Source organism: Notechis scutatus, chromosome 4, assembly GCF_049901735.1.
Source record: "Notechis scutatus isolate UNSWTSFEM ecotype Mainland chromosome 4, rNotScu1.2, whole genome shotgun sequence".
In the NCBI taxonomy this organism is placed as follows: Eukaryota; Metazoa; Chordata; class Lepidosauria; order Squamata; family Elapidae; genus Notechis; species Notechis scutatus.
In genome coordinates this window covers 6,453,884-6,466,258 of record NC_142012.1, presented here as the reverse complement: position 1 = coordinate 6,466,258, position 12,375 = coordinate 6,453,884, and the positions used below count along the sequence as shown (strand labels likewise).

General features: G+C 46.1%; 1 protein-coding gene across 1 annotated transcript in view; it reads right to left on the bottom strand.

The window, feature by feature from the left end:
* DYSF (dysferlin) overlaps positions 1-12,375 on the bottom strand; it is a 178,004-nt gene that overhangs the window by 106,928 nt on the left and 58,701 nt on the right. The window contains 6 exon segments of the mRNA XM_087965743.1: positions 180-346; positions 1,827-1,958; positions 2,790-2,945; positions 4,116-4,308; positions 10,797-10,903; positions 11,939-12,063. Coding sequence (XP_087821869.1) covers positions 180-346; positions 1,827-1,958; positions 2,790-2,945; positions 4,116-4,308; positions 10,797-10,903; positions 11,939-12,063 — 880 coding nt within the window.

Below are 12,375 nucleotides of genomic sequence, written 5' to 3'. Positions count from 1 at the left end.
GGCCCACCAGGTTCCTTCATGAGATCATGCCTCAAGGCAGCCTCATGGGGTGATCTGGGGAGGTAGGGTGGGTGGACGATGGAAGGCTGCTCTCCTGAATGAGAAGAACTAAACCCAGGGTGGCCCAAGGAAAGGGAAGAGACCCCGGAGACCTCAACCTCCCGCCGTCCGCCACTCACGTCTTCTCGGGGCTGACGAACCAATCTCCAGCCCACGCCCAACCGGTGGAAGGCTTGAAACTGTCCTTGGGTAGCTTGATCTTGGCGGTGATGTCCGAGTATTTGGGGTAGGTGAGACCCGTCGTGCCCCAGTTCCCTACCAATGCCAGCTTCGTTTGGTTTTCATACTAGGACCCAAAAGGATGAGAAAGAGAGAAATCGGGGATGAGCAAATGGGCAAAGCCAACCCTCCCAAAAGGCACCTGCTGCAAACTCACAAGAAGGTTGGGGTGGGGGGTTCCCCAGGAACTAAGAGGCAAATCAGCCCGGAGTCCTTGGTATGCAAGAAGAGAGCCAGGCACGGACTCTCCTCGCTTCACACGGCACATCTACTGGTTATGTAGATTGTGCTTTAGTCTGGCAAGATCCCTGTCTGTAGGCAGGCACCAGTAAAGAAAGTACTCTGGATAGATCCGTATGTTGTTCTTGGTTTCTTGCCCCTGACAGGACCCTAGAGGTGAGCAATGGACTTTTTGGACTCTGCCAAGCTAAAAGGAAACCTTGCTGGGTGGAATTCTATTCAGTGCAATGGAAAGATGAACAATATTAATTAACAATGGTTGAGGCCACCAGAAGAGCAAGAACTACAACTTTATATCTACCTTGATGGAGGAGGAGGGAGAGGAGGAGGGAGAGAGAGAGGGAGAAAGAGGAGGAGGAGAGGAGGAGGAGAACAACAACAAGAACAAGAGGAGGAGGAGGAGGAGGAGGAAGGGGAAAGAAAAGGAGGAGGAGGAGGAGGAGGAAGAGAAGAGGAGGAGGAGGAGGAGGAGGAGAAGTAGAACAACAACAACAAGAAGAAGAACAAGAGGGGAGGAGGAAGGGGAAGGGGAGGAGGAGGAAGAGGAGGAGGAGGAGGAGAAAAGAAGAAGAAGAAGAAGAAGAAGAAGAAGAAGAAGAAGAAGAAGAAGAAGAAGAAGAAGAAGAGAAGAAGAAAGAAGAAGAAGAGAAGAAGAAGAGGAGGAGGAGGAGGGAGGAGGGAGGAGGAGGAGGAGGAGGAGGAGGAGGAGGAGGAGGAGGAGGAGGAGAAGGAGGAGGAGAAGAAGAAGAAGAAGAAGAAGAAGAAGAAGAAGAAGAAGAAGAGGAGAAGAAGAAAGAAAGAAGAGAAAAGAAGAAGAAGAAGAAGAAGAAGAAAGAAGAAGAAGAAGAAGAAGAAGAAGAAGAAGAAGAAGAAGAAGAAGAAGAAGAAGAGGAGAGAAGGAGGGAGGAGGAGGAGGAGGAGGAGGAGGAGGAAGAGGAGGAGGAGGAAGAAGAAGGAGAAGGAGAGGAGGAGAGGAGGAAGAGGAGAAGAAGAAGAAGAAGAAGAAGAAGAAGAAGAAGAAGAAGAAGAAGAAGAAGAAGAAGAAGAAGAAGAAGAAGAAGAAGAAGAAGAAGAAGAAGAAGAAGAAGAAGAAGAAGAAGTACTTTCTCTCTCCAGGATAGAAGCATAAAGTAGAGTCAGAGCAACAGGAAATTAATATTCAAGCCCTTTTCCAGTCCTGAATGGAAAGGTCTCTGCCCAGTTCAGGTTCCAATGCAAAGGGGTATCCACTCTTCCCCACTTGAATTGCAGAACCAGCAATCCAGTTCCCCATCCAACCCCATTAGAGAAGATCAGATCTGGCTCACCGTTTCAGCAAAGACAGACAGCCTCCCTTCGGCCGTCTGGTTGAACTCCTTCTCGTCCACTGCTAGTCCCAGCCACAGCCGGACCCGGATCTGAGCTGGGATCCTGGGACCTGGGACCTCTTCCTGCGGACACTAGGGTGGGGCAAAGGAAGAAGGCTCAGAGCTACGGGTGGTCAGCAGCCTGGCAGGGCTTCCGAAGGCAGCCCTTCGCTTCTTCTCCAAAGCACCAGAAGGCAGGAGAAGGAACAATCGATGGAAACAGATCAAAGAGAGAAGCAACCGGGAACTAAGGAGAAACTGCGTAATGGTGAGAACAATTAACCCGTGGAACAACTTGCCACCAGAAGTTGTGGCTGCTCCAACGCTGGAGGTTTTTAAGAAGTTGGACAGTCATTTGTCAGAAATGCTATAGGGTCTCCTGCTTGAATAGGGGGTTGGACTAGATGACCTCCCTCCCAGCTCTGATTCTGATTCTAATTCTTCTTTCAGGCGATCAAACCAACTAAGTCAATAGGACAGGCTGAAAGGACTATCACCAGGAGGTCATTTCAGGGCAGTGGGAGGAATGGGAGAATTGAAATTTTGGGCGGTTGAATTGGGCCTAAAGATCTTGCATTTTTATAGAGTTCCACTTATATATACCATGCTGGTGCCAGGAGCACTCATCAGGGCAACCATAACCTAAGAGAGTAAGAGGGCAGCAAATGGATGAATGAATGAATTAATCAATCAATCAATCAATCAATCAATATCAAACAAGCCAAGAACAGTCTCGTGACTCCATTCAGTGCTTTGCGTTTAGATTGCCCCAAATCATTTGCCCAGAACTGTTTGAAGACCACAGCTCCCCAAAGAAGAGGTGTTGCTTGACTTGAAAGTACTCCTGACCATTTTATCCCATGTATCCTCCCCACCCACCCCGGTCAAAAAGTCCAAATCCCACCCAGCCCTGAGGAAACTTACTTTTAAGAATATGGTCTGGAGCCTTCCACAGTTTTTGCCACAGCAGCTGGCTCCGTTGCGGGAGAACAGGACTTCTCGGGCAGGCAGGCGGGCGTAAGCCACCCGCCGGTCACCTTGGAGCATCCAGATCACGACATCCGGGAGGCTGTTCTGGGGCTGGCAAGGAAAAGGGTTAACAGACTTTAGGAAAAGGTCCTCTTTGGCCAGAGGAACCCTACCTGTGAGCTGGGTAGATCAAAGAACAGAGTAGATCCGGGCCTCACTAAAAACCTTAGTCGAAAGAATCTCCTTCATAAAATGGTAAAAGTTGGGTTAGACCAAGGATCGGCAACCTTAAACACTCAAAGAGCCATTGGAACCTGTTTCCCACAGAAAAGAAAACATCGGGAGCCACAAAACTTTTCCCGTGCCTGTCTATTTCCTGAGTGGCCACAAAACCAGCATATGTAGTTGAATTAAACCTTCTGTTTTCTTCTGAAACTTTTCTTTTCTTGGATTTACTCAGGGTTGGCCTACCGGGAGTCGAAAAGCTCAATAAATCACATGCTGGAAGGTGTCACACACATTGGCAGTTGTGACACATATTTAGAGGTGCAGCAGAGGGATGAAAGAGCCACATGTGGCTCCAGAGCCGCGGGTTGCTGACTTCCTGGGTTAGATGGTGCCACACTTGATTGGACTCTCGGTTGGCTGCATGGCAACACACGAGGAGTGCTACCAAATGTTCTCCACCCCGGTTTGGAAGGAAGGATGGAGGGGAGGGCCATGGGGCCTCTCTTGGACCTTGTGTTGGTCTTATCCATGACTTGGATGGGGAGGTTGAAGGACCACTCCTCAAGGTGCAGGTGACCCACAGCTGGGAGGGTGGCTAAAACTTCAGAGGACAGCAAGCGGGTTCACAAAGCTGTGTGTGGGCTGTAGTGAATAAATGGAATTCAACATGAATTTACAACAGGTGTGTCCAACCTGTGACCCACAGGCTGAATCTGGCCTTGGACAACTAATAATGTGATCCCACAAGATTGTGAGGTTTTAGCACTATCTGTACATACATAGTGGGATGCAGTGGCTCAGTGGCTAAGACGCTGAGCTTGTCGATCAAAATGTTGGCATTTTGGCGGTTCGAATCCCTAGCACCGCGTAACGGAGCGAGCTCCTGTTACTTGTCCCAGCTTCTGCCAACCTAGCAGTTCGAAAACATGTAAAAAATGCAAGTAGAAAAATAGGGACCCCTTTGGTCGTTCCCTAGACATAAAAAAATGGCTCAGTGGTTCAGAAGAGACGGAAGAGCTCAATCCCCTTTTGCATGTTGATAACTACATCTACCTCCTCCACCATGGATTTTAATCGAGAGAGCCAATCTTCAGCCTGATCCAAAACCATCTGAAGGTCAGAGTCTTCGTGCTTCATCTTCAAGGCCGCCTGAACCATCTGATTGAGGTTGGTGGTCCGGAAACGATAGAGATATTGGTCCAAGTGGGTGCTGTTGGGCTTCTGAGTGACGTCAACCAGGGGCTGGCTGTGGAAGGAGATAGCCAAGGTGTCAGCCTTCCAATGAAACTCCCCATTCTCATTCAGCACTCAGAAACAAAGTTCATCCAAGTAAGAATTTATTGAAGAAGGTCCTATTGGCACATCTGGGAAAACCCATCCCCTGCACCCACCAGTCCATCACACGGTCCAAACAACCATCGTCCCAACTGGAGACATTTCTCTAGTCCAAGGGTCTTCAAACTTGGCAAGTTAAAGACTTGTGGACTTCAACTCCCAGAATTCCTGAGCTAACATGACTGGAGGAGGAAATTCTGGGAGTTGAAGTCCACAAGTCTTAAAGCTGCCAAGTTTGGGGACCCCGATCTATCACCTATCTGTCTATCTATCGTCTCCCCATCCATCCATCCCATCCATCCATCCATCATCTATCACAAGGATCTTCAAACTTGGCAAGTTTAAGACTTGTGGACTTCAATCCCAGAATTCCTGAGCTAACATGGCTGGAGGAGGAATTCTGGGAGTTGAACTCCACAATCTTAAAGCTGTCAAGTTTGAAGAGTCCTGCTTAGACACTCCTCTCCAGGTGCAGGGTAATTTGTCCTTGACTTTTGAGAAGAATGTTGTTGAGTCTAATCATCCATCTCTCTATGAAATCCCCCCCTCCCAAATTCCCCAGGGACAAAAATGTGGCAGCCTCATGTTTGTCTCCTCTTAATCCATTAGCCTAATTACCACTTTTTCCCTATTTAAAACCAAAGAACACGGTGGCTGGGGAACCTCAAAGCTGACCCCAGCCAGAGCTTAGAACAACTCAGAGATGGTCGGAAGAGGTGGTGAGACCACCCAGAGAATGGTGTAGGGTCCCCTGCTTGGGCGATGGGTTGTACTAGATGACCTACAAAGTCCTTTCCAAGTCTTAATCTGTAAGTAAGTAAGTATGAATCGCCAAGAATCGGACACGACTGAATGGGTAACATCTTCATCATCTCTATTTGATTTCCTGTAATTTTAATTGATTTTTTTATATTTATCATGGGGTTTTATATTCCCACATAATTGCACTGTAAGCCTAATTACCCGTTTTATCTCACTCCTGTAATTTTAACTTTATTTTAATATTTATCATTGTATTTTCTAGTCCTATTTAATTGTGTTGTAAGCCTAATTACCCCTTTTCTCTATTTGATTCCTGTATTTTTCACTGATCTTTATATTTATAATTGTGTTTTATACATCTCTTGGGTTGCATTATATGCCTAATTTCTCATTTTCTCTATTTAATTCCTATCATTTCAACTGGCTTTTATATTTCAATTGTGTTTTATATTCCCATTTAATTGCATTGTAAGCCTAATTACATCTTTTCTCTACTTAATTCCTGTAATTTTAACTGATATTTATATCAATAATTGTGTTTTATAGTTCTATTTAATTGCACTGTAAGCCACCCAGAGGCACTCTATATGGGCGCCGTATAAATTCGATGAATCAATACATAAATAAATCCAGGGACTACTAGAATAAAGGTGGTGCAAGAGAGAGTGATTACAAAAATAACTCTGTTTCTTCGTGTCCTTCCTCTCCCACTCGCTTGACTTTGCAGTGGCCTGGGGAAATTGCTCAATATCTCAATATCTTCACCCAACCCACGTTTTCCTGTCTGTGATCCTTCCTAAGCATTGTGCAATTGTAAATTATATTTGAAGGGAAAAGCTGCAACACTCCAAGGAGACATTGATTTACAAGGACTCACTCTGCCCACAGCTGTTTATTTTCTCTGAAACTTAGAAATAGAAATAGGATAGGATAAGTGAAGAGAGAAGTGAAGAAATAGTGAAGAGAAGGACCAGGGGAGACAGGATAGCAGTCTTCCAATATTTGAGGGGCTGCCACAGAGAGGAGAAAGGGGGTCAAGCTATTCTCCAAAGCACCCGAAGGCCAGACAATGAAGGATGGAAACTGAACAAGGAGAGATTCAACCTGGAAATAAGGAGAAACTTTCTGACAGTGAAAACAACCAACCCAGGGAACAGAAGTTGCCTTCAGATGTTGTGGGAGCTTCATCCCTGGAGGCTTTCAAAAAGAGACCGACTGTCATCTGTCAGAAATGGTGTAGGGTCTCCTGCTTAAGCAGGGGGTTGGACTACATGACCTATAAGGTCCCTTCCAACTCTGTTAATCTGTATCAGAGTAGAGTAGAGTAGAGTAGAGTAGAGTAGAGTAGAGTAGAGTAGAGTAGTACAGGACTGGAATGGAATAGAATAGAATGGAATAGGATAGGATAGAAAATATGGAATGGAATGGAATGGAATGGAATGGAATGGAATAGAATAGAATAGAATAGAATAGAATAGAATAGAATAGAATAGAATAGAATAGAATAGAATAGAATAGAATAGAATAGAAAATATGGAATGGAATAGAATGGAATGGAATGGAATGGAATGGAATGGAATGGAATGGAATGGAATAGAATAGAATAGAATAGAACAGAATAGAATAGAATAGAATAGAATAGAAAATATGGAATGGAATGGAATGGAATGGAATGGAATGGAATGGAATGGAATAGAATAGAATAGAATAGAAAAGAAAATATGGAATGGAATGGAATGGAATGGAATGGAATGGAATGGAATGGAATAGAATAGAATAGAATAGAATAGAATAGAATAGAATAGAATAGAATAGAAATATCAGAGTTGGAAGGGGCCTTGGAGGTCTTCTAATCCAACCCCCTCTTCAAGCAGGAGACCCTATCCCATCTCAGCCAAATGGTTGTCCAAACTCTTCTTGAGAACCTCGAGTAATGGAGCCCCTACAACTTCTGGTGGGAAGCTGTTCCACTGGTGAATTGTCCTCACTGTTAGAAAGTTTCTCATCAGAAGCCAAGAGGAACATACGTGCCAAATTGCAAGTTTATAGGCTTTATGGTTCTGGAGATTTTGTGAGGATGCATGAGTGGTCTTTCGCTTTTATATATATAGATAATTATGTAAGCAGTTGACCCAGACATTACACTGTTCACAAAGCACATAAGTATGTTAATTGACAATGTATAAATAAACTATATATATAAAAAAAGAGTTTGAACCTTTGTCTAATCTGAGAGGTGGGAGGAGAAAGGTTAGGGGTCTTGGGTTAACCAAACAGAGAAGGCTTCTAATCCTCTGGAGAATCATCTCTTTGGAGGAAAAACAAACATTTTGTCCTTCCGCATGAGCACAAAATAACATTTTTTTTTCTGCTGGGTTATTTTCGGCTGTTGTGGAAACCCATCCTGTTTATTTGTCTTTCAACAAACTCAATTAGAGAAATCCCGCCTTCCCTTTCATTCCTGGAATTTGCTGGCCTTTCTCTACAGGAGGGTAGATTTTATACATGCTCAGAAACAATCCTTCCTCACCCGTTTCTTCACACACACACACACAGATTTGGGTTGCAGTCATGGGGAGGTCAGGAATGTTGCCTTGGGAACGTGTTTATTTATTTATTTATTTGTTTATTTGTTTATTTATTTATTTATTTGATTTGCGAATTGTTTACAAGATAATAAGTATAAGTGTATACATAGTTGTGAATACATGAAATGGGTACATATAAGAAATGTGGGAATTATTTCATGCATGGATTGATGGGGTCTGGGCATGGACATGCAACAGGGAGGAGGGATGGGATCGGATGGGAGACCACCAGGAAATGTCATGGCTGGGAAATTGAAAAAATCACCCTGGGAAAAAAAACAGCTGTTTCTCTTAATGCCCAGGAAAAGTGGGGATTGGTGTGATGAGCAGATGACAAACTGAGCTCAAGTGAATTTTGATTGACTACGTCAATTCTTGTCAACTTTGGAGACTTTAATACAGGTGGACTTCAACTCCCAGAGTTCTGGGAGTTGAAGTCCACCAGTCTTCTGGCTGGGGAATTCTGGGAGTTGAAGTCCACCAGTCTTCTGGCTGGGGAACTCTGGGATTTGAAGTCCACCAGTTTTCTGGCTGGGGAACTCTGGGATTTGAAGTCCACCAGTTTTCTGGCTGAAGAATTCTGGGAGTTGAAGTCCACCAGTCTTCTGGCTGGGAATTCTGGGAGTTGAAGTCCACCGGTCTTCTGGCTGGGGAATTCTGGGAGTTGAAGTCCACCGGTCTTCTGGCTGGGGAATTCTGGGAGTTGAAGTCCACCGGTCTTCTGGCTGAGGAATTCTGGGAGTTGAAGTCTACCGGTCTTCTGGCTGAGAAATTCTGGGAGTTGAAGTCCACCGGTCTTCTGGCTGGGGAATTCTGGGAGTTGAAGTCCACCGGTCTTCTGGCTGAGGAATTCTGGGAGTTGAAGTCCACCGGTCTTCTGGCTGGGGAATTCTGGGAGTTGAAGTCCACCGGTCTTCTGGCTGGGGAATTCTGGGAGTTGAAGTCCACCAGTCTTCTGGCTGGGAATTCTGGGAGTTGAAGTCTACTGGTCTTCTGGCTGGGGAATTCTGGGAGTTGAAGTCCACCGGTCTTCTGGCTGGGGAATTCTGGGAGTTGAAGTCCACCGGTCTTAAAATCTCCAAGGTTGACAATCACTGAACTGGATGATGCTAAGCAGGGACAGGTCGTAATTAATATTTAGGGCAGGGGGTCTGAGACCCAAGACTAAATTTGCCCCATCAAAAAAAACCATCCGTGGGAAACTCCTTCCAGGAAGTTGCCAAGGAAACTTGGTGGACGTGTCTATGGAGCCCTTCAAAAATCATGCTGGACTTCTGAAGACCTTTTCCCTTCTTTTTTTTTAATCCTGCTATAGCATTCCAGGAAATCCAGAGCAAAGCAAGGAAGGGAAAAATTGCAAAAATTGTAGGACTGGGGTGGGTGATCTCTCTTCTTTTTCTCAGTTGGCTTAATTTGAACAGGATTCCCTGCCTGCTCCCAGCCCTTCAAAGGGGAACCTTAAAAATTGCGGGGGTGGGATGTCTCTTCTCTCCTGCAACATCAGTCCATCCAGCCCCCTTGGCCCAATGAACCCAATCCCTTTTGGGATGGGGGGGTCTCTGGAATTTTAAGAAGACAGTGGACATCTCTTTGTCTGACATGATATAAGGCCTCCTGTTAGAGCAGGGGGCTGGACTAGAAGACCTCCAGGGTCCCTACCAACTCTGTCATTTATTATGTTATTCTGTTGTTCTGTTATTGAGTTATTCTGTATTCTAAAACACACCACTTGTGAGCTTCTGGTGACCCCGTTTAGAAAGAGGACACTCCAGGAACATTACAAAGTTTACTTAATTCTGGTTTATGTAATGTTTTAATACGTTTGGCATCTCTTTTTTTATAATGTTCATAAATAGCCTTGTTAGCAAGATGGGCAGCATGTAAATTAAGGAAAGGAAAGGAAAGGAAAGGAAAGGAAAGGAAAGGAAAGGAAAGGAAAGGAAAGGAAAGGAAGATAAAAAGGGAAAGAAAAGGAAGATGAAAGGAAAGGAAGATAAAAAGGGAAAGGAAGGTGAAAGGAAAATAAAAAGGGAAAAGAAAGGAAGATAAAGGAAAAGAAAGGAAAGGAAGATAAAGGAAAAGAAAGGAAAGGCAAATAAAAAGGGAAAGGAAGATGAAAGGAAGGGAAGGGAAGGGAAGGAAAGGAAAGGAAAGGAAAGGAAAGGAAAGGAAAGGAAAGGAAAGGAAAGGAAAGGAAAGGAAAGGAAAGGAAAGGAAAATAAAAAGTGGAAAGAAAGGAAGATAAAGGAAAAGAAAGGAAAGGAAAATAAAAAAGGAAAGGAAGATGGAAGGAAGGGAAGGGAAAGGAAAATAAAAAGTGGAAAGAAAGGAAAAGAAAGGAAAGGAAAGGAAAGGAAAGGAAGATAAAAATGGAAAGGAAGATGAAAGGAAAGGAAGGGAAGGGAAAGGAAAATAAAAAGGAAAAGAAAGGAAAGGAAAGGAAAGGAGGGAGGGAGAAAGAAAAAGAGAAAGAAAGAAAAAGAAAGAAAGAAAGAAAGAAAGAAAGAAAGAAAGAAAGAAAGAAAGAGAAAGAAACAAAAAGAAAGAAAGAAAGAAAGAAAGGAAGGAAGGAAGGAAGGAAGGAAGAAGGAAGAAAGAAAGAAAGAAAGAAAGAAAGAAAGAAAGAAAGAAAGAAAGAAAGAAAGAAAGAAAGAAAGAAAGAGTATGACTTCACAGAGGCTTTGAACCTGAAGGGATCCAAACCAGGAGCTTCGAGACGAGGGTGGCGAGGCTGTTCTCCGCCCCTCCCCAATGCCTGCAGATGGGAGACCCCTCCTCCAGCAAAGGGGTCTGCCAGGCCAGCCCAGACCACAGCCACACAAAGAGGCCATTCAGGCAAGGAGTGGGAATTTACGACCTGCCTCCAGCATCACCTTTTCAACTCGGGGAGCCTTGGCTCAGTGCCTCCGGAGGAGCCCCTTGCCCACCAATGGACAGCCTTCTTCAGTCCCGGGACCCTCTCCAAGCTAAACAAACAAGCTTGTTGGTGAACCCTCCCAGGGGCTCGTGGCCTGGCCACAGAGGCCCCTCCCCCCTCCCACACGCCTACCTGCAGTCCGTCATGAGCTCATCCAGCATCTGAGCCACCAGGGTGTCCAAGGTGCTGGCAGAACGCTGGGCTTTGTGGGCCAGGTGGACCACCTCCAAGTTGGCAGCCTGCATTGGGGCAGACAGCAGAAATGCCACGTGCTGCTGAGGGAAGTGCGCCACATCCAGCCCTGGCTGGCAGCCCTCTGGCTGGCCCACGGAGCAGCTGAAGGACACATGCGCACGCAGACGGGCACCACACAGTGTCGTGTGCTGCAGCCATCAGGAGCCCCCAGAGCTTTCTGTGACCAGCCTGGCAGCCCCTCTGAGGGGGTCCTTGGGGTGCTTCCTTGAGCTTGGTGGTGTTCTTGCAGACATTAGCACTGATGATGTTCCCTAGCTGGGTCATGAAATGTCTGCAAAAAACCACCAAACTCACAGAGAACCAAGGACCCCACAGTTTTCCTCCTCCTCCTCCTCCTCCTCCTCCTCCTCCTCCTCCTCCTCCTCCTCCTCCTCCTCCTCCTCCTCCTCCTCCTGTCTGCAAATCCCTTCTAGCCTGATGATGTTCCCTAGTTGGGTCATGAAACGTCTGCAAGAAAACCACCAAGCTCAGAGTACCAAGGACCCCGCAGTCCTCCTCCTCCTCCTCCTCCTCCTCCTCCTCCTCCTCCTCCTCCTCCTCCTCCTCCTCCTCCTCCTCCTCCTCCTCCTGTCTGCAAATCCTTTCTAGCCTGATGATGTTCCCTAGTTGGGTCATGAAACATCTGCAAGAAAACCACCAAGCTCAGAGAACACCAGGGATCCCCTCATTTCAACCCTGAGCCACAAAGATTCTCCTTCATTAGCCCCCTTTTGAGACCCAGTCCCATTGGACAGGATTTTGACTCAATCCGTGCCCATGTGCAACTTTCAGACGCTGCCATCTCAGCAGGGCCCTGCCAACTGTAGGCAAGAAGGCAAGATGGATGCCGGGCTGGTGCGATCCATCGTCCGCCTGGTTTCTTAAGAGCATCGCTTACAAGACAGGATCGGCTCGTTCTACTAACTGCCCGAGAGACCGCAATCATCTGGGACCACAGAGAAGAGCAGAATCTCTTCTGGACACTAACTGGGGCAGTGGGGGGGCTCCAAGGCTAGCCTTCTCAGCCCCCAAGCACTCACCAGCCGGTCTGCAGCCCTGTCGAGGAGATTCTGGGCATCCATCCTGTGGCTGCTGTCTTCCCAGTAGGAGGAGAGAACCACCACTGGTTTCACGTTGCCCCAGGGAAGGTAGTAATACTGACAGCCTGGAGATGGAAAAGGCAGAGAGGCCTCCGTTGGTTTATTTATTTATTACATTTCTGCACCAGCCACCTCACCTGAGTGACTCTCCACCTGTAGAAGAAGAGCTGGGAGAGCTGGAGGGGGGGCAGAGTTAAGCAAGTCATCAGCCTGGAATCCTTACATCCCCATAAACAGTCTTAAGTCCAAGTCCTCTTGAATTCCATGAGCCCTTCTCTGGTGCCAATTTTGTATTGTACATTAGTTGACTAGATTCTTGTGTGCAGGTTTGAGCAATAAATCATCTTAGCTGGATCTTAGAGGTAATCCTCATCCTT